At 37.5% G+C, this 23667-nt stretch overlaps 1 protein-coding gene across 3 annotated transcripts in view; it reads left to right on the top strand.

Moving 5' to 3' along the window:
- The window catches only part of TFPI (tissue factor pathway inhibitor), a 99689-nt gene that overhangs the window by 48192 nt on the left and 27830 nt on the right, over positions 1 to 23667 (top strand). For all 3 annotated transcript variants that reach the window (XM_058549390.1, XM_058549391.1, XM_058549393.1), the window contains 2 exons: positions 5725 to 5847; positions 14079 to 14276. In XM_058549390.1, coding sequence (XP_058405373.1) covers positions 5725 to 5847; positions 14079 to 14276 — 321 coding nt within the window. The remainder of the gene's footprint in view (positions 1 to 5724; positions 5848 to 14078; positions 14277 to 23667) is intronic.

The following is a 23667-nucleotide window of genomic DNA, read 5'->3' as shown; positions in this document are numbered from 1 at the left end:
CAAATTTATGAAAATTAAAAATTTGTGCTTATCAAAAGACACTTGTAGGGCCAGCCCTGTGGCCTAGTGGTTAAGTTCGGGATGCTCTGCTTTGGCAGCCCTGGTTCAGTTCCTGGGCACGGACCTACACCACTTATTGGCAGCCATGCTGTGGCAGCAGTCCACAGACAAAATAGAGGAAGATTGGCACAGATCTTAACTCAGCAATCTGAATCTTCCTCAAGCAAAAAGAGGAAGATTAGCCACATATGTTAGCTCAGGGCAAATCTTCCTCAACAACAAAAAAAAAAAAAGAAAAAGACACGTATAAAAATGAAGAGATAAGCCTTAGACCTAAATAAAATGCTTATAATATATGTATTTGGCAAAGAACTTATATCCATAATATTTAAAGAACTCCTACAATTCAATAATGAAAAGACAAAGAACCTTTAAAAAAAAAAACATGTTATTGGCATAGAGAGTGACAGAGGAACTGGTGGTGGTTACTTTTTAAATATGGTACTCAAAGATCTTTTGGAGGAGAGGATATCTGACAAGGGTCCTGACTAAAACAAGGGAGTCTGCTATTCTGGCATCTTGTAAAAGAGTGTTCCCATGACAGGAAATAGCAATTTCAAATTATTAAACCTAGAATGAGTATAGTTTGTTCAAGAATCAGCAGTTTCAATGGAGCCAAGGGATTAGTAGGCAGTGTCCATAAAGCCAAGCAACTGCGGGAAAGACTGACAGAAAATAAAGTTGAAGGCGAGCTGGGAATGACTAATTGGACGTCTGTTCCCTTAGTGAAATGATCCTACCTCATGATGAGGATGATAATACAGCAAGACATCTCCCAGCTCCTGCCTTATGTCTCTAACCGCCCTCATACGGGTCCACTTAGAAAACATAACCCCAAATGCAATCTGTCCAGACTGAATTCATCTCTAAAATGCACACCAATCAATACTTATATTAATGTACCTAATTGTCTGACTAGCACAACAATTCACTCAGGATATACGTGAATCCTCTGTCCTTCATATCCTCACTCAATTTTACCAATATTTAACTCAAAAAGTCTCTCCCACCTGCTCTTTTCTCTGTAGTTCCACTGATAGCTCCCTGTTCATAATTTCAGTCGGATCCTCTGCAATATTTTAGCTGTTAATTCCATTTATAATTTTGCGCTCTCAACATCTTTCCACACATGCGAGATTTTATTAAAGCACAAATCACATCATACTTTTAAAATATTTTTTCTGGTTCAGAAAATCTACTGACTTTTCCTTATCTGTATCTTATTTCTTCGGATATTTTCCAAAAAATATTTTATGGGAAAATAGTCTCTTGTCATATAAGTTTGGAAATACATTTACTATATTCCCCATAGAAGACACAATCGCACATTACCATAATAAAGATTCTAAAAAAGACCTACAGTTGAGAACCTATATAAATTTTTTAACTAAGATATAAATATATATTAACCTATGATCATTTTCTAAATGTAACAACTAATAACATCTTGCTGAACTAGTATTCTAAGAACACACTTTGACCTAAAAAAATAAAACAGATGCTGGAAATGAGCATTAAAGTGAATAGAAAATGTAAGCTACACAACATAGCTATAAATTATTCTGCAAAGTGTATAAAATGTGTTAGTTCAAATACATAAATTTTGAGAACTGGAATGGAATTTAAGGACAATCTAGCACAAGTCATGCATTTTATGAATCAGGTTCAGAAATATAAATTTATTTCCAAAAGTTACTTAACAGGTTGCTGGGAGAGCTGAGTTTACAATATCTAGTTTATGGCCCCAATACATAAATACTATTTTTATTCAAGTCAAATAATTTAACATATATTTATTGTCCACTACTACGTGCCTGTTATATGCAAAGATATCCTGACATTCATCTTGGCATTTATCATCGCAATTTTATTTAACTCAGTTGGTTGAGTGTAAATTCCTTAAGGGTCAATACTCTCTATCGATTTTTTAATCTCCCTTAGTGTCTAACATATTATTATGCACAACTAGTCACTAATACAGCACATTCACATAATATATTCTTGCTTAGATAACTTCTGACGACTAATTATAAATTAAAGGTGACTTGGCAAGAGTGAGGGCCCTCTTCCTGGTTCACAGCTGGTGCCTTCTCACTGTATCCTCAAATGGTAGAAAGAACAAAGGGTCCCTGTGGGGTCTCCTTTATAAGGACACTAATCCCATCCCTTATGACCTAACACCTCTGAAAGGCCCTGCTTCCTAATACTATCACCTTTGGGAGTTAGGATTCCACATAAAAATTGGGGGGAACATAAACATTCAGACTGTAGCATAATCCCACCAACGATGGTGGAGGTCCACATCTTCACTAACACGTTGTATTGTCTGTTTTTATTAATTTAAGTTGTATCTCACAATAGTGCTAATTTGTATTTTTATGATGACTAATTATGTTGAGCATCTTTTAATATGCTTATTGTCTATATGCATATAATCTTTTGAGAAGTGCTTGTTCAGTCTTTAACCTGTTTTCGTTAACCTGTTTTTTTTTTCTTGGTGAAGAAGATCGTCCCTGAGCTAACATCTGTTGCCAATCTTCCTCTTTTTGCTGAGGAAAATTAGCCCTAAGCCAAGAGCTGTGCCCATCTTCCTCTATTTTGTATGTGGGACGCTGCCACAGCATGGCTTGATGAGCAGTGTGTAGGTCCACGCCCGGGATCCGAACCCACAAACCCCGGGCCGCCGAAGTGAAGCGTGAGAACCCAACTGCTATGCTACCAGGCCAGCCCCTTTAACCTATTTTTAATTGGATATTTATTTGTAGTTCTTTATACATTTTCAATATATAATCTTCAGGTATATGAATTTCAAACACTTTCTCACATCCTGTCTTTTCAGTGTATTAATGGTGCTTACCTTGCTGAACAGAAGTTCTTGATTTTAATGAAATCCAATTATCAGTATTTTATTTTATAATTGATGCTATCTGTATCCTGATTCAGAAATCTTTACCACATTCATCATGAACATATTCTCCTATGTTTCTTCTACAAGATTTAATGTTTTATCTTTCACATTTAGATCTTCAAGTTCCCTTGAATCAATTTTTGCGTATGATACCAGATGAGGTAGTACATATTTTTAATGGGGCCAGCATGCAGAAAGGTACAGGGATGTGTGAGAAGCAAGTTAACCAATGCACAGCTACAGTTTGGGTTTGTTGTCTTGTTCGCCATTTTGCAAGGTAACTTGATGCATTTTGAAATTTAAAAAAAGAAGTTAACTACAATAATATATAATTCGGTCAGTTCACTCTAATTGATCTCCACAAATTACAGTTTTATCAGTGTTATAACAAATTGTACTATTTTTTCAGTGGTGTGCCCAAATCAGTCTTCTACTGCTCTGGGAAACTGAATCGTTTAGTGCTTTCGGTCACTTCTATGAGGCAACATTATAGAGAAAAAAGAGCACTGAACTAGCAATCTACTGACTTGAATTCAAGTTCTGGATCAGCCATTAATCAGCTATGCCTTGTTGTAGTGCATACTTATAGTTTTATCTGTCTAATACCCTTCCTTTCTTCCGGTGCAGTAATCCCCTCCTCCTGGGAGCTACACTTGTCCCCAAAACCAAATACTTGAATCAGATTTGCAATGTTATTACATTTTCTTATTCCCGATCCCTGATAAGTCCACTTAGGGTCCACCAAATCCATGATAGTCTCCTACAGCTTTCCACCTCAAATACATTGGTCCAAAAGGTGGGACACTTTTTCCAAATTGAAACTATCAGTGCTGTTCTCAAGCTGTTTGAACCTGGTCCACAAAGGGAGATAGTTACACTATTTTGATGGAAGAATCTTTCAGGTTTAAAACCCAGGAACTATCAGAGCTATGCATCGTACTATGTAGAGAAAGTTGGGCTGCACTGGGTGAGAATAAATCTCATCTAAGGAGGGCAGCAGCAATGGGGGGCTCCTGGTGCTGGTCAGCCCCCTGACTAGTAGTTTCTGAGATCCAGCTGTAAACCTGCCTCTCTAGTCTTAGGTGTTCTACCTTCTCTAGAATGAATGAGCTGATGACCCAAACTGCCTGAGCTGGCTTCTGATTCTTCCAACCAAGGAAAGTCTAAAACTACTGAAATTTGGCAACCTTCTGGACCACCATTTTTAAAGAAAGTAACTTGATGGATTTAGAGCCCCAATTCTCTTCGAGTTCCTCAGCAGGCACCCAACCTCAGCCTGCTCCCTAAGCCATGGGATAGAAAAACATGCTGTATTTTACGCTCAAAGTATAGCGGGTTGTATATCTCAAAGAATCAAATGGAAATATTAGAAGAGTCACTAAAAACACATTTTCAAAAATAAAATAAAAACTAAAGTTTAGCTGATAGATTCTTCAAAATAATATATATACGTGTGCATATATGCATACAAATACATACATATATGTGTGGATTCAAATAGTTTATAATATGATTTTTAGAAGGTATATAACACTGCTACTGACTAAAAATCAACTATGTGCTAACGTTTCCGAAGTGTTATGAGAAAGTAGGTTATACATCGCACTAGTGATTTTTAATGAAGCGTAAAGCAAAATGGCATGTATGCCTTTATTATTTATTATAAGGCTACCCACACCTCAATGGTGTCTATTGCAGCTGGGATTCACTACAGACATAAACAGAGAATTCTCTAAGTCGTTTTTGATGGAATATCTGTTCCTGTGTTTGTGAATGTTTACTGATTAGATTTCTCTTTCCTTCCGGACTCTGATAGCATTAGTGACTGAACACGTGCATACATTCCCTTCTTTTTCTCTTCCCATCCTGTGTGAACATTACACATTTCTTTTCCCCTTTGAATCCAAAGGAGAAATAGTCTCTTTTAAAAAAAACTTAGATATGCTTTTCCATTATTTTTTGCTATAGATCTTTAAATCATTTTGAAACAGGAAGTCTCACTCTCCTGCTGAAATCTGTTTCCCCTAGAGTGTAAATGTGTTGGCTTATCACTTAAAGCCACTTTTCTGTGAAACTCTTTGGAATCAGATAACTCCCTAAGTTGAGGCTGGAAGAACTGGGGTAAAGGACTGGCTGGAATGTTTGATATTTCTTTATTCAGCAGTTTTGTTTGCTATCTCATGGAAAACCTGGCCAGGAAAGTGGTTATAAAAACAGAAATATATTTTAAAGGAAACAAAGAGGAAAATTTGGAAAATGTGTTTCTTTTATAAAACAAAGACCAGAGCAAAAAGAAAGAGAAATCAGGAATTGAAAGTTGCATTAATTAAATTATAGAAAAAGGCAAGAAAAATTAACATATAATTAGTTCTGAGAAAGAAGAATAGCTATAGAAAGACGTGGCAAATAGAATTGCATATGAAAATAGATCGTACTACATACTTAGCCATATTGATCAGCATTTACCCACGTCTCTCAATTATTGCTATTTTAATTTGTATTTTCAAAGTTGAAATATGACCTGTGTACTTGAATATTATTAGATATATGCACTGAAAGTATGTGCGTCTACAATATTGAACGCTACATACACACGTTTTTAAATATGATTCATGGAATTTGCGAACAGGGATGTATGAGAATACACATTAAATGTCATAGAAATTTACATTTGGAGGTATGCATAAGATTCTTACTAGCCTATAGATAAATATACATTAACACTTTATTAGACATATCTGTGTTCTGTATTTCAGAGATGATTTATACGATGAAGAAAGAACAGATTTTTTGGGCTTCTATATGTCTGCTGCTTAGTTGTGCCTCTGCCCCTCTTAATGCTGTTCCTGAGGAAGGTGAAGAACATACAAACATTACAGGTAAAATGTCAGAAGCATTTATCTATCTTTTTAAGCTAATCAAAGCTCTCAATTTTAACCCTAAAACTTAATTTTATTTTCTCCATTGTGTAGGAAAATTAGTTTTACCAAAGTGACATTTTTCTTGGGAAACATCTTATATGTAATGTATCAAAAAAAAAATAAATAACTGGGGCCAGCCAGTGGCATAGTGGTTAAGTTTGCATGCTATGCTTCGGTGGCCTGGAGTTTGCAGGTTTGGATCCCGGGCACGGACCCACACACCACTCATCAAGCCATACGGTAGCAGCATCCCATGTAAAAAGTAGAGGAAGACTGCACAGATGTTAGCTCAAGGCCAATCTTCCTCACACACAAAAAAAAAATTTAGTCCAAAAAAAGTCGCTTTAGCTAGGAAGACTTCTCTTTTTTTCAGGCTATAATATCAAACACTGAAGTATCTCTGGAAAATTACAGGGCATTTTGCTGTGAACTTGGATGCCACCCTTTGACTGGGAGAAGTGCGAGAAGGAAAAGGAAACTACAGGCATCTGTGGTTGCAGCCATTCTCTCCTTTTTGCCCTTATTCCCAAAATAAGAATGTGCAAGATGAGTGCAATGTGAGAATCTAGTCAAGCAGGACAACAAGAGATCTGGGTGATAGAATTCAGTTCTAATCCCATATAGCTCTGTGTCTAAAAATAAAATATAACAATCAAACAATAGGACAAGGAGAAGAGTGTATAGTGATTGTTATCATGGATTTATTTCTTTCTTACAAGCAATATTTTGTAGCAAATCAGTAAATCACTGATAAAATTCTCGAGTCATTGGTAATAGTGAGAGAATATGAACAAAGTGATAGCTTCTGTTTGTATTTATGATGTACAAAAGACTTCCATAAATACATTCTTATTACACATCTCTAATAGCTCTTTAAGGTGATTTTGTTCAGCATACTTCCCTTTGATAAAGACTAAATAAGTAAATTTTATGTGCCTGAAATTGTGGTAGGTGCTAGGGAAGCAGCGATGACTGAGACCAGGTTCTCAAGAATCTCACAGTTTCACAGGGGAGACTGAAGTGTGGATAGGTTATTTCAGTGTAATGTAGTAAGTGAAGTGACAGAGGCACGCATAAGGTGCTGCTATTGATACAGAGAGGATGGCGACTTCACCAAGCTTGGTGATCTGAGAGCTCGGCAGGGGGAAGCGGCCAAGAGGTGCCTGTGACATCACTTCATCCCGCACCCAAGAATGAGACACTTGGAGCAGATCTGAAGATCTGCCCCAGCGCGACCCACCGCTTGAAGCCCAGTTGCCCAGGCAGGCCAGCCGAGATCAGCCCCAGCTGACCGGTAGATGAGACGCAAACCCAGATGGGATCAACAGGGCCGCTCACATCTGACCTGTGACTGAAAATAAAGGCTTATGGTTACATGTCACCAAAAAAAAAAAAAAAATACATGTTGCGATAAAAATTTCCTAAAGATGGAACATTATTTAATAAAGCAAAAACCATAACGTGCCTTATGAAGATAGGAATTTGGGCATCATGAGGTGAGCTCTAGTCCTTCATTTGGCTCATTTCTCAAAAGGGATGGCTCAAGTTCTAATATTCTGGAGGCTGTAATATGTAGAGGAGAAAGTAAGTTCCAACAGGGAAAAAGCAGGCAACCCCATCTCAGGAACTGGGAGGAGAAAGGGTCCAAGTTCCCAATATTCACCTCGTCCGATCTCCCTCCGTTAGGCTGGGAAAATGCACGCCAGTTAACCGGGAAGTTCCTGAAATTGTGACTGCTTCCACAGTCAGCCGAGAAATCAGAATTAACCCATCAATATTTCAGCCAGAATTTAAAATCTCCAGATAAATCCAAACCAAACCCAGCTGGATAAGAAAATATTTTGATCTTAAAGCTAGACTTGAAGACCACTTAGCTAACTAGCTGCACAGTCTTATTCTATTTTTGTTTTGTTTTTAATGAATCTGGCAGTAGCACCCTCCTGCATCTGCATCAATTCAATTTTGGAGATACCACTTATGACATTATGCCAAGGTCAGGCCACCATTTTATAGAAGTATACCATTTCATTGAAATAGTGTACTATCATTTTATAGAAAAACATACAATTAATTTAGAAATAGTCATTTTCCCATACCAAGAAGAACTTTGGCCGGACGAGTAGGAATTCTGATATTTTAAGAGCAGTATATCAACTCTGGTTGGCTGCACATCAGAATCACTAGGAGCTTTAGGAAACAGTGATGCTCATCCCGCCTGCACCCAGCAACTCTGATGTAATTGGTGCATGGTTCTGGCCTCGGTGCCTTTCAAAGGCTTCCCAGGTGATTCCAGTGGACACCTGGGGCTGAGAACCCCTGATTTACAGTAGCAGGCACTGAAAAACTGTCACGGATGGTAGGACACTAAGGAGACATAATGATGTGGTCTCCTGGATTGAATGGGGGAATAGAAAAAGGACATTAGTGAAATCCAAATAAAGTCTACGATTTAATTAATAGTGTGTGCCAATGTTAACTTCCTAGTTTTATAAGTGTACCCTAGTTATGTAAGATGTGAACGTGAGGGCAGCTGGGTGAAGGGTGTAGGGAACCGTTCTATCTGTACAACTCTTCTGTAAATCTAAAACTATTGTAAAATAAACAAGCACTACATATCTTGGAAAAAAAAACATACAAGATTTTATGGCTTCTCCCACAAGTCAATAGTAAACTTTTTTTTTAATCAGGCCAACCAGCAGGGAGGATGAAATAGAATAACCTTCTCAATAAAACAAAAAAGATAATAAAAAACAGTGGTGATAAACTTTTTTTTAAATTCCTTTGGACTGAGAGAGAGAAGATAGCAGGAAGCATTTAGAGAAAGGCAAGCATAAGATTTAGAATCAGACAGACCTAAGTTTGCCTGTGTGGTTTGCCACACAGTAGCTTTGCAAAATTGGATGAGTTATGTACACTCTCTGACTCGTCGTGTCCTAATCTATAAATAAGTGATGTAAATAACCACACTCATATGGTTCTTACACAAACTGCATAAAAGCATGTGGCACATTTTCTGGCACAGAGAAGGCAAAGAGTACATGTCTTTGTTCTTCCCTTTCAGAGAAATCAAATCATTTGGTCAGTCAAACAGCATATAGACTCTTAAACAGTAAGTAGCCTCAAAGCTCCAGTTTCCCAAACACGTTCCAGAAGAAGGAGGATTCTCGCAGTCAAGGAAGGGTATGACATACCCCAAATATTATCAGAAGCCTTCCATCCAACATCCCAGACAGGGGGATGGGAGAGTGAGACTGCAATCCTCAGACGGTGAGACATAAAATACAAGAAATCAATTACAAAAATAACTAAATACAAACCATAATCCTGTCTATCTCTCTGCATCAGATGAAATTGCTGTTCCAATGCCTCATATGTGTTTTCCAATTTCATGGTTTTGGACAAATCCTTGTCACTGTCAACACTTTCTTCAAGTCTTGGTTTTAAATCTCAGGAAAGTTCTCCCTGGGGCCAGCCCAGTGGTGTAGTGATTAAATTCGCGCTCTGCTTCTGGGGCCAGGGTTCGCGGGTTCTGATCCGGGGTGCAGACCGACGCACTGCTTGTCAAGCTGTGCTGTGGCGGCGTCCCATATAAAGTAGAGGAAGATGGGCACGGATGTTAGCCCAGGGCCAGTCTTCCTCAGCAAAAAGAGGAGGATTGGCATCGGATGTTAGCTCAGGGCTAACCTTCCTCACAAAAAAAAAAAAAAGAAAAGGAAAGTTCTCCCTGACCCCCTCAGACAAGCTTAAGTGTCTGATTATACGCTCACACAGCATCCCGAGCTCCTTGAATGTTTGTGTAAGTCTTTAGTGTCTGAACGCTCCATGAGAGAGGGTGCTGCCGCCACAGATTTACTATCATATCTGCCATGGCAGCACAGTGCCTGACACATGATCAACACGTGACGATTAACTTTCAAAAAGGTTTACCCAAAGTAAGAAATGAAAACAAGACAGACTTCCACCCTTCTGAGTGGAGCGGCATTCATGGCCCTGTGTCCAAGAGGGCACACCTGATCACTCTCCCACCTCAGAGATGCTCCCCCAAATGCCGGTTGCAAGCTCACTGCACAAAGAATTTTCTAATCCAGGATTCACATAAGAAATGCATTAAAATTCTAATAGTAAAGACAAATAATTAGCTAATAACAAAATACAGTCAATAAAAGTTAATTCTTAGTGTTTTCCTTAGGAAATTGGTGTAAAATCATCACCTACTTTCATCATTGAAAACTTTTTTAGTTTCTATAAACTGAATTTTAGAAAAAAATTTGAGTGGAAATTATATAATTAAGTCTATGTGCCTCACCTAAATGCCAATTTAGGAATCTCAGTCACAGACATCTGTGACAGTATCACTCAATTACTAAGAAGTTGTGAGGTACCTGGTGTAGAACTACGTGGGAGTCAATACTAAAGCCCTCACTTATGGTGTGAACTGAGCAATTAATTTCTGCTGTGCTTTTTTTTTACAATTCGTAAAATGGAGATAATAATGCCTAACTCAGAGGGTGTTGTGATCATTAAATAATATAATTATGAAATATATGGAGCACAGTAATTACTCAGTAAACGACATTAGCTGTGATGACTACCAGGAGGAATGCTACAATTACCGGGTGCTGTCTTGCGTTTTCGTGGTGCTCTGCCGCCACCTGGTGGCACAATTACTAAATAGCAGGTCGAACTTGGGGTTGCATATCCTTAACACAGAAAATGTGAAATAAAAGATTTGGCATGATGATAAGGAATATCTAATATATTAAGAGTCAAAAACAGAGGAATCATCGATGAGAAAGAACTGATATAAATTACTGATTTATAAGAAATAGTTTTCCTGAATATATATGGCAACTGAGGTACTGGGTAAAGCTTCCTGTGCTCTACAGTTGGAGACCCATATTACAGGTGCCTGTCTGAAGTATTGTTTCAATTTCTTGGTGTCTGTAAAGTTCTCAAGTAACATTAACTTGGGAATCAGGACCATCATCTGATATGAGAAATGCTATAGGAATTTCTGAAATAATGGTATAAAGCCATAAGATTCAAAATGGCAGAATATTTTTATTCCTAGCTCACTTCTCAAAATTATTTATGTGACTTCTGAGGTCTGATTCTAAAATGAGATATTTATAGAACTGATAGGTCAAATTTTGTCAGTCCTGTAGAAATGTGTCTAGAGTAGACAAATGCATAGCGCTAATTCACTGATGCTGTCGTGGGCCTGCTCTCAGTCAGGGGCACCACTGAAGGTCTTTGATGCAGTTTTCTAGCTTCTCACAACTTTTTAACAACTCAGAGTGTCAGTTATAGAATTCTCAATATTTAAATAAAGAGAATATAAAAAGCATTTATAATTATTCATAAATGTACTACTCAGAATATGCTTTCAATTACTTTTTAATTCAAATTGACAATTATAACTTCAATGATGAAGGGAAAAACATTTTTCATAAGTCATTTTTTGTTTATGTACAGATATTTATATATGAAAAATATTTTCAACACTCTAAAATGCTGTTGTATATATTATGAATATCTATAGAAAAAGTACTTGTGTATATAATTTAAGAAAAATAAAGAATTTCAGGGAAGTCTAAAAATATTTCATGAAAATTATAATTCTGAAGTATCCATATTTTTAAGTAACAGAAAAGTTCTTTTACTTTTTTTTTGCTGAAGAAGATTCACTGTGAGCTAACACATGTTGCCAATTTCCCTCTTTTTTTGCTTGAGGAGGATTAGCCCTGAGCTAACAACTAGGCCAACCTTCCTCGATTTTGTATGTGGGTTGCCGCCACAGCATGGCTAACAAATGATTTAGGTCCGCACCCAGGATCTGAACCTGCAAACCTGGGCTGCTGAAGCGGAGCACGCCAAACTTAACCACTACACCACCAGGCCGGCCTCAGTAATAGAAATTTTTGACGTGCCTTGAGATACTTTTTAAAGCTAATTATATTGCAGATAAGTTCATCAGCGTAAAATGTTATGTAAATAATTAGAAAGAAAAAGGAATGAGATTTAAATTTATATATGGTAATCAATAGTTATTAACTCACTTTGATAAAGTTATTTACATATGTATTACAGAGATTGATTGGCTTTAGGGACACTATACAATTGGTGTAAAAATTATAAAATATATCATATTGGTAAACACCTAAATTATATTTTGTCCATTGAACATAACCCAGAGAAAGTTGAAAACACTAGAATGCACAGGTGCAAAAAATTCAATGTTAGAGATTTGACCAGTATTATAACTTGCTAATTAGCCAGTTCATGAAAACTGTGTGTGGTTCTGAAAGTAACTGTGTCTTTTGAAGATAATGTGTATGTATCATGACAAATCTGTGTTATACGTTATTCTACCTCATCAAGTTTTGGGTCTGAAAATTTACTGTACTATCATTTCTGTCAGCCCAATTTATTTCACTTGAAGAAAATGGTCTATTCTATTATCAAAGAAATCCAAATGGTAATATGGTATTTTACAAATTAACCTCGGATTTTTTTAAATTATAAGTTGCATTAGTGGTTAAGATAAAATTCACATATGCATAAATAATTAGTGTCAAATAAATCAAACAGTGTAATAATATCCACTCATGTATAGAAAGCTTGATTTTTAACCCTTCCAAGACTGCAAGGCCTACTTATCATTTTATAACTCAGAAAATAAAAAATAACATTCCAATTACTTTTTTATAAAATGTTTTAACATTATTTGAAATATGACAATTCTTGACATTAATTCAGTGTGGATCATTCGGATAAAATATTAAGGGTAGAAGAGACTTAATAAAATTATCTAATTCAACTTTTATGATATGCATATTTTCTTTTTCAAAAATTCAGTTTTGAAATTATAGGAAAATTAAAATTGATTTCTTTCTAGATGATCATACACTCACAAACCTGTCTTTTAGCTTATGTTTTTAAAATATTTTACGTAAAAGTATTAAAGTGACATCCATTCATGTTTCTTTTTTCAAAGTAAATTATTTTATAGTGCATTAAAACACTTTGTTTGAAGATATTTCAACTTAATTTACTAGAATTCTGCTGCCCTCTAAAGGGTAAATTGGTTTAGGTCTTCTTAAGGTTTCAGTATCCTCCATAAGGAATCATAGTGAATAGTGAAAGACATAGAAAAGACATAGACTCAATACACAGACAATACTCAAGGAATATTATATGGTATTCTTTGGTCATTACTATTTTGGTTGTACCATCCAGAATTTTCAGTGTCTGTCTTAACCGGTAGATTCTGTAGACACACACAACTTATTTAAAATGAGGCCTCTATTAATAATATTAGACTTGATAAAAATCAAATTTAAAAATTTTAGTTGATTTTTCCCTTCCCAAGATAGGAAATTCTTCTATGATGAAAATAAGTGACTGAATATCTAGGGAAAAATTATAACTCAGGGTCAAAAGAATTGCCTCATTCTATTTTAAAACATAGAAAGCATTGTTTAAGTTTTCTCACCATTGTTAAAAACCAATCATGGTAAGTAAAAGCATATATATGCAATGTCAAACACCTAAATTTTCATAATTAGGGAATGGTTTAACATAGTATGATACACAGATACATATGTGAATACAAATATACTGTTGCTTTTTTTGGTTTGTTTTCATGAGGATTGGGATCGTGTATCAGCCCTGATAATGTTGCTTGTAAATAGTTGTTTCAGGTGTAAAAATGACACAGCTGTGGATTAGGGAGAGGAACTCAAAAAATTATCCATTAATAGCCCTTAAAAACTGCTGAATTAAAAAAGAGGTCTCTACTTACTGGTAATGTAACACATCAGTTACCTTACAACTTCCACTCGATTCCATATGCGTCAACTAGTACAGGTTTAAGCAATATGTATAACAAAAGTCTAGAAAAATTATTCTACATTTTCCTTTAATAGTTTATTAATAATAGTTAATCATAATTAATCGTTAATAATTAATATTTGATTAATAAAATTTGATAAGACTTGTCTCATTTGATGAGTTTATAAACTTTATCTACCTTTTTGATAACTTTGAATAACTTTTCATAGTTTCTTATATCAGCCTGTTTTATTATTGTACTTTTTCTTAAAATTAAGATGTATTAAAAGGGAAATAAAGAATATTACGGGGTTGATGATGGATTATATGTTACATCTTTTATTTTTACCTTGTAGATGCTGAGTTACCACCACTGAAACTTGTACATTCATTTTGTGCATTGAAGGCGGACGAAGGCCCCTGCAGAGCATTGATCAAGAGGTTTTTTTTCAACATTCACACTCAGCAGTGTGAAGAATTTGTATACGGGGGCTGTGAAGGAAATCGGAATCGATTTGAAAGCCTGGAAGAGTGCAAAGAAACATGTACAAGAGGTAGGTTTCTGGAGCCACTTATCACCCAGGTGCCTTTAGAGTTATTAGAGGTAATCATAGATTTGATGACTTTAGAAGAAAAATGTTAAAACTATTTAAATATTCCAAGGAATTTTTTTTTTTTTTTACTTTTTCAGCTTTCATGTTCAACTATTGCTTTTCATTTTTGTCCTATCAATCGTTTAAGATATATTAAGCCTATTGTCCTATACTCTTCTCCATAATAAAGAGGCAAGAAAAACACAAGTTCGCAGAACGGGTTTTATATCTGCAATGAAATGAGTGTAATTCAGCCTCTCTAGGCAGCTAAGAAATTGTTAGTCACATTGACGTAGACTTTCTTTTATCAACACAATGATCCCATAGGTGTCCCCTTTCAAGATAATGAATCTGAGAATCCACTTTGAGGCTCTCAATAGCTGCTAATTAGAAAATTCTAAGCTGCATCAGAGAGTAGAAATATATATATGAAAGTTAAGTCATTCTCTTTGGAACCCTGGAAGACTGTAGAGAAGAAAATATCATACCTGCCCACCCACAAAGACTTTGCTGAACCCAACTTTTCTTTTCATATTTTTACTAAGTTATAAGGTTTAAAAGCACATCATATTACATTGTTATTAAACTTGATTGAACACTTTTATTCTGCTTTAATCCTATTAAAGCATTTTTTTTTGCAAATTTTAGAAATTACATGGTTTTACTTCTCATTGAGATAAATTCCAAAGAATTATTGGTCAAAATTTTGAATGTTTTTATCTCAGTTTTATTCTTCTGAATTGTGAGCTACTTGAGGGATAGAAGAATCTGACTTGTCTTTATTGCCCCAGTTCCTAGTTCCTAATTCCCCCAGAGCATGTTCTTAGAGCTAGTTGAATTGAATCATAGAGCTATAAAGATGGTACCCTTAGTTGTTAACAAACACTGTGTCTTGTTTTCTGCAAAGCAGGCAGCTCTGCATTCTCACTCTGACAATGCTTTCCAAAACAGCTTTTACAAAACAGCCTTGGTATCATGATGCTCTTGGCTTTGGGAAAATCTCAACTTGGTGAAAAGAGAGCACTTCTCTCCTCTGTGACTCTATGAGATGCTTTGTTGTATGCTCCAGAACTGACAGAAAAGAATTGATGTGAATATATTTCTTTGACCTCAGAGCACTTATTTCCTTCTTCCTACTCCATAGATGTGCTAGAAGTGTTACTGACACAGATTAGGCAGGTCAGCGGTCCTCTGCGGTGCCTTCAGTTTTTGTGATTGCCTGGTCATCTTCCATTCATCACAGATTTCTGTACCCGGTTCTCTTCCGTGCTGAGCCAAGTATTCTTTTGCGTTGACTTGAATATCACTCAGATTCAGCACCTTGGCTAGAGGCCCAGATGCCTATTTCTTTGTAATCCTCACTTTTTCCTTTAGCAGCTACTTATTTTCATCAACTAGCCTCTTCCTTGAAATACATACCTGTTTCTTTTTTATAATTCACAAACCTTTTATTTCACCATTGTGCAAAAGTTACCTTTTCTTTAGAAATTAATTAAATATAATCATCTTTTCTTCAGTGACTGCCCTATAATGTCTTCTAAAGTATCATTACTACCTAGCATATAAATATAAATCTCTTGCCCCCGTCTCCCCATTACCTCTTCAAAAGCCACTTGATACTATTGTTTTAATATCTGAGTGTTTTATATAGTAAGCTACTGTTAAGGCTAAAGCTGGCATATAGAAAAAGTACTGCTGGCAGAAATATCACCTAAGGAGAAAATTCCATCTTCAGCTATGATGGAGTAACTAGAACTGAACTTCCTCTCCTAATATAAATAACTAAAAAACTGGACAAAATACATGAAGTAACTGTTTGCAGACATTGATCAAAAGGCAGTGCAGGATTGTGATCTCTGAGAGAAGGAAAACATGTGAGGTGAGACATCCAATCTCCCCAGCTTTCCATATGAAGGCACTTCTGGCCCACAGTTAGGGGAGGGGAACCAAGACCACCATAGCCATGGTGGTCTCCCTGATAAGGACATGGAGATTGGAGATTGGGAGAGTGAGGTGTCTGGATTTGGGGGGACAATATGTGAGAAAGAATGTACATATGTAGAGAAAAAGCTCAAAAATCTGGATAAGGGTCCCTTTGAGTTTGTCACTGAATAATAAAACTGCATACATTTGGTGAAATTTTGTGAGTTTGAGAAAATAATTATAAGGATTTGTAAGCGGAACAATTCCCAGAGCTCCCACATAACGAGAGAAATTTAGCATTTAATTTAGTACTAGGACTAAATTAGACCTAGCATAAAGGTTTCTTTAGACTTGCCATAATGAAGCTTAAAGCAAACCTTAAAACATCCAGCTGACCCACAAGTGACTTAACTACCTGCCAAAAGGCGCTTCAACATTCTTTAAAGGAAAATAATAAAATCCAGCAGCCAACAGAGTGATATTAAAAAATATCCATAACCCCCCGCCCCAAAATACTAAACAGTCAAAGAAGAAGCAAATTGGGATCCATGATTAGAAGAAAAATTACTCAATTGAAACAGAGAAATGACAGGTAATGGAATTAGCAGACAAGGACTTTAAAATAGTTATTATAAATATGCTAAAGGACTTAAAGAAAGCATGAACGTAATAAAGAGAAACATGTAAGATATAAAAGACAACTAAATGGAAATTCTAAACCTGAAAAACACAATATATAAAATAAGAAACTCACCAGATGAACTTAAGAGCAGATTAGAGAGAGGGGCGGAGTCAAGATGGCGGCGTAGGCAGACTCGGAACTCACCTCCTCCCGTGGACACAGCCAATTTACAACTACTCGTGGAAAAATTACCCCTGAGACAGAACTGAAAACTGGATGAGAGGAACTCCTGCAACAACGGACAATCCTAACTGAGGTGGGAGAGGCAGAGACTCCCTTCTGGAGAGGATAAACGCCGCCTTCACAAGCCGCCAGCTTCACGGCCGCCGGGAGCAGCTCACAGGTACGCAGCCTCCCTGGAGGCGCCGGGCCCTGAGCCGGGGAGCGCCCCCGCTGTGGGCATTTTGTGGACCCAGGACAATCGAGACCAGTGGCATAATATCTGACTGTGCCTGCTACTAAAACACTGGGGAGCACCCCCAGAAAAACCGGTTCACAAAGAAACTAAAACTGGCTCTTAAAGGGCCCGCACGCAAATTTACTCGTTTCAGGAAGCATCCTAAAATCACCACAAAGAAAGGTGCACAGTGCTGTGGTGAAAAGAGACTCACCTAATAGGCCCTGAGTGCATCTCAGTGAGAGGTGAGACCTCTCCAGGGACTGGGACATTGGCGGCGGCCATTGTTGTGGCCTGGTGTGGGCGTGCTGACACAGACGCCATTGGAGTTCTCCCTGGGGCCTGCTAGCCCAGGATCTGCCCCACCCGCTAGAGCACCGATTTAATCCAGCTCAGCCAGGGCAGGCAGCCCACCCTAGAGACTGGCCCCACCCAACAACAAGCCCTCAGGCAACTTGTGTGCCTGCATAGATTGGTGACTGGATTCTCTGCAGCCTGGCACCTGAGCCGACTTGAGCGGGGCAGGGTGTGCACAAGGAGCTGGTGGAGAGTGTGGGGCGGCAGCGGAGTGTGTGGGGCTCCCGCCGTGGAGAGACTGGGTCTGCTTGGGGAGGTCAGGGCGCTCACACAGGGCAGGACTGTGTTGACTGTGTGTGTGGACCTGTGGGCGGCAGGGCTTCTCAGCCGCAGAAGACTTGTGCTTCTCAAAGACCCACATAGGAGGTTTGCTCCACCTTCCAAAACCTGAAACAATTGGGTGCTCCTGTGCCTGAGGCCAGCCCCACCCAGCTGCAATCCTCAGAGAGCTGACAAGAGACCTAATAGGGTAAAGGCTTACAGCAATTGTAAGGCCCTGAGCCTAACAACCTGCCACGCTGGGGGCCTACTCACTTAAAAGAAATACTGCAACACAAATGTGGTATTAGAACTTGCAGCCAACTGTGCTGGGGCTCCCCACACCTGATAAAGAGACTGAAGGGCCCACAACAACTACAAGCAGCTGAGCATTACAACAGCTGCCCAGGAGAATAACTCAGCCTCCCTGGGTGCCTACAGGGAGAGCAAACAGGCCACAGCAGAAGGATACACGTAGCCCACATAGGGGTCACCCCTGGAACATTGAGAACTTAGGGAAGCACACTGGAGGACACCTAAGCCATCTCTTACATAAGGTCACCTATCCAAGAGCAGGAGACATAGCTGACCTACCTAATACGTAGACACAAGCACAGGGAAAGAGGCAAAATGAGGAGGCAAAAGAATACATTCCAAGTAAGGGAACAGGACAAAACCCCAGAAAAGGAACTAAGTGAAACAGAAATGAGCAACCTACCCAACAGAGAGTTCAAACTAAGAGTGTTAAGGATGCTCACTGATCTGGGGAGAAGAATAGATGAACTCAGTGAGAATGTCAACAAAGAAATGGAAGATATAAAAAAGAACCAATCAGAAATGAAGAATACAATACTGGAAATGAAAAATTCATTAGAGGGACTCAAAAGCAGAGTAGAGGATACAGGAGAACGGATCTGTGAGCTGGATGAAAGACTAGAAGAAATTACCCGAGGTGAACAGGTAAAAGAGAAAAGAATTAAAAAGACTGAGGACATTCTAAGGGACCTCTGGGACAACATCAAGTGCACTAACATCCGTGTTATAGGTGTCCCGGAAGGAGAAGAGCGAGACAAGGGGTCAGAGAATCTATTTCAAGAAATAATAGATGAAAACTTCCCTAACCTAAGGAAGGAAACAGACATCCAGGTACAGGAAGCACAGAGAGCCCCAAACAAGATAAACCCAAAGAGGCCCACACCAAGACACATCATAATCAAAATGTCCAGAATTAAAGACAAAGAGAGAATCCTAAAAGCAGCAAGAAAATGTCAAGTTACGTACAAAGGAAACCCCATAAGGCTATCAGCTGACTTCTCAGCAGAAACATTACAGGCTAGAAGAGAATGGCACGATATATTTAAAGTGATAAAAGGAAAAAACTTACAGCCAAGAATACTCTACCCAGGAAGGTTATCATTCAAAATGGAAGGAGAGATCAAAATTTTCCCAGATAAGCAAAAATTAAAGGAGTTTGTCACCAAGAAACCAGTGCTACAAGAAATGTTAAAGGGACTGATTTAAGGGGAAAAGAAAAGACCACAAATAGGAAAAATGATCTATTTCCATGATTAGAATGTAATGGATACAAATGCACAACAAAGAGGTTAGATATGATATCAAAAACATGAGGAGGGAGGGGAGTTAAAGAGTACAGCTTTCAGACAGAGGTCAAACTAAAGTGACCATCAATTCTACATAGAAGAAGAAAGGAACAGAGAAGGACTACTAAAACACTGAGAAAAAAAAAAAGTTAAAAAATGGCAGTAAGTACATACTTATCAATAGCTACTTTAAACGTCAGTGGACTAACTGCTCCAATTAAAAGGCACAGGGTGGCTGACTGGATAAAACAACAAGACCCATATATATGCTGCATACAAGAGACACACTTCAGACCTAAAGACACTCACAAACTGAAAGTGAAGGGATGTAAAAAGATACTCCACGCAAATGGGAATGAAAAGAAAGCTGGGGTAGCAGTACTCATATCAGACAAAATAGACTTTAAAACAAAAACTGTAAAAAGAGACAAAGAAGGGCATTACATAATGATCAAGGGAACAATCCAACAAGAGGATATAACACTTGTAAATATCTACGCACCCAATGTAGGTGCACCTAAATATATAAAGCAATTATTAACAGACATAAAAACAGAAATAGACAGTAACACAATAATAGTAGGGGACTTTAACACTCCACTTACACCAACGGATAGATCATCCAAAAAGAAGATCAATAAGGAAACATTGGCCTTAAACGACACACTACAACAAAATGGACCTAGTAGATATATACAGAGCATTCCATCCAAAAACCGAAGAATACACGTTCTTTTCAAAGGCACATGGAACATTCTCCAGGATTGATCACATATTAGGCCACAAAACAAGTCTCCATAAATTTAAGAAGATTGAAATAACACTAAGCATCTTTTCTGACCACAACGGTATGAAACTAGAAATCAACTATAGGAAGAAAATCAGAAAAGCCACAAATACATGGAGATTAAACAAAATGCTACTGAACAATGACTGGGTTAACGAAGAAATCAAAGAAGAAATCAAAAAATACCTGGAGACAAATGAAAATGAAACTACGACATGCCAGAATTTATGGGATACAGCAAAAGCAGATCTAAGAGGGAAGTTTATAGCGATACAGGCCTATCTCAACAAACAAGAAAAATCTCAAATAAACAATCTAACAATGCACCTGAAGGAACTGGAAAAAGAAGAACAAACAAAGACCAAAATCAGTAGAAGAAGGGAAATCATAAAAATCAGAGCAGAAATGAAATAGAGACCAAAAAAACAATAGAAAAAATTGATAAAACCAAGAGCTGGTTCTTTGAAAAGATCAACAAAATTGACAAACCTTTAGCTAGACTCACCAAGAAAAAAAGAGAGAAGGCACAAATAAGTAAAATCAGAAGTGAAAGAGGAGAGGTTACAACAGACACCTCAGAAATACAAAAGATTATAAGAGAATACTATGAAAAGCTATATGCCAACCAATTCGACAATCTGGAAGAAATGGATAAATTCTTAGAATCATACAACCTTCCAGAACTGGATCAAGAAGAAGTAGAGAATTTGAATAGACCAATCACCAGTAAGGAGATCGAAACAGTAATCACAAACCTCCCCAAAAATAAAAGTCCAGGACCAGACGGCTTCCCTGGTGAATTCTACCAAACATTCAAAGAAGACTTAATACCTATCCTTCTCAAACTCTTCCAAAAAATTGAGGAGGGGGGGAAGCTCCCTAACTCATTCTACGAAGCTGACATTACCCTGATACCAAAACCAGACAAGGACAAGACAAAAAAAGAAAATTACAGGCCAATATCACTGATGAACATCGATGCAAAAATCCTCAATAAAATACTAGCAAATCGCATACAACAATACATTAAAAAGATTATACACCACGATCAAGTGGGATTTATTCCAGGAATGCAGGGATGGTTTAACATTCGCAAATCAATCAACGTAATACACCACATTAATAAAATGAAGAATAAAAATCACATGATCATCTCAATAGATGCAGAGAAAGCATTTGACAAGATACAGCATCCATTTATGATAAAAACTCTGAATAAAATGGGTATAGAAGGAAAGTACCTCAACATAATAAAGACCATATATGAGAAACCCACAGCTAATATCATCCTCAATGGTGAAAAACTGAAAGCCATCCCTCTAAGAACAGGAACCAGACAAGGATGCCCACTGTCACCACTCCTATTTAACATAGTACTGGAAGTCCTAGCCAGAGCAATCAGGCAAGAGAAAGAAATAAAAGGGATCCAAATTGGAAAGGAAGAAGTGGAACTGTCACTATTTGCAGATGACATGATTTTATATACAGAAAACCCTAAAGAATCCACCAGAAAACTTTTAGAAGTAATAAACGAATATGGTAAAGTTGCAGGATACAAAATCAACATACAAAAATCAGTTGCATTTCTGTACACTAACAACGAAGTAGCAGAAAGAGAAATTAAGAATACCATCCCATTTACAATTGCAACAAAAAGAATAAAATACCTAGGAATAAACTTAACCAAAGAGGTGAAAGATCTGTACACCTAAAACTATAAAACATTTCTGAAAGAAATTGAAGAAGACACAAAGAAATGGAAAGATATTCTGTGTTCTTGGATTGGAAGAATTAACATAGTTAAGATGTCCATACTTCCTAAAGCCATCTATAGATTCAATGCAATCCCTATCAAAGTTCCAACAACATTTTTCACAGAAATAGAACAAAGAATCCTAAAATTTATATGGAACAACAAAAGACCCCGAATAGCTAAAGGAATCCTGAGAAAAAAGAACAAAGCTGGAGGTATCACATTCCCTGATTTCAAAATATACTACAAAGCTGTAGTAACCAAAACAGCATGGTACTGGCACAAAAACAGACACACAGATCAATGGAATAGAATCGAAAGCCCAGAAATAAACCCACACATCTATGGACAGCTAATCTTTGACAAAGGAGCCAAGAACATACAATGGGGAAAAGAAAGTCTCTTCAACAAATGGTGTTGGGAAAACTGGATAGCCACCTGCAAAAAAATGAAAGTAGACCCTTACCTTACACCATACACAAAAATTAACTCCAAATGGATTAAAGACTTGAATGTAAGACCTGAAACTGTGAAACTTCTAGAAGAAAACATAGGCAGTACGCTCTTCGACATCAATCTTAGCAACATCTTCTCAAACACCACGTCTGACCGGGCAAGACAAACAATAGAAAAAATAAACAAATGGGACTACATCAAACTAAAAAGCTTCTGCACAGCAAAGGAAACCATCAACAAAACGAAAAGACAACCTAACAATTGGGAGAAGATATTTGCAAACCATACACCTGATAAGGGCTTAATCTCCAAAACATATAAAGAACTCATGCATCTCAACAACAAAAAAACTACCAACCCAATAAAAAATTGGGCAAAAGACCTGAACAGACATTTCTCCAAAGAACATCTACAGATGGCCAACAGACACATGAAAAGATGTTCCAAATCACTAACTATCAGGGAAATGCAAATCAAAACTACAATGAGATATCACCTCACGCCCGTCAGAATGGCTATAATTAACAAGACACGAAACAACATGTGTTGGAGAGGATGTGGAGAGAAGGGAACTCTTATACACTGCTGGTGGGAGTGCAAACTGGTGCAGCCACTATGGAAAACAGTATGGAGATTCCTCAAAAAATCAAAGATAGAACTACCATATGATCCAGCTATCCCACTGCTGGGTATTTATCCAAAGAACTTGAAAACACCGATTTGTAAAGGTACACGCACCCCTGTGTTCATTGCAGCGTTATTCACAATAGCCAAGACTTGGAAGCAACCTAAGTGCCCATCAAGGGACGAATGGATAAAGAAGATGTGGTATATATACACAATGGAATACTACTCAGCCATAAGAAACGATGAAATCCAGCCATTTGTGACATCATGGATGGACATTGAGGGTATAATGCAAAGTGAAATAAGTCAGAGGGAGAAGGTCAAATACCGTATGATTTCCTTCATTAAGTAGTAGATAATAACAACAATAAACAAACACATAGGGACAGAGATTGGATTGGTGGTTGCCAGAGGGGAAGGGGGGAGGTAGGAGGGTGAAAGGGATAATTCGGTACATGTGTGTGGTGATGGGTTGTAATTAGTATTTTGGTGGTGAACATGATGTAATCTA

Source organism: Diceros bicornis, chromosome 10 (assembly GCF_020826845.1).
Source record: "Diceros bicornis minor isolate mBicDic1 chromosome 10, mDicBic1.mat.cur, whole genome shotgun sequence".
Lineage (NCBI taxonomy): Eukaryota > Metazoa > Chordata > Mammalia > Perissodactyla > Rhinocerotidae > Diceros > Diceros bicornis.
This window is presented reverse-complemented; position numbering and strand designations above follow the sequence as displayed.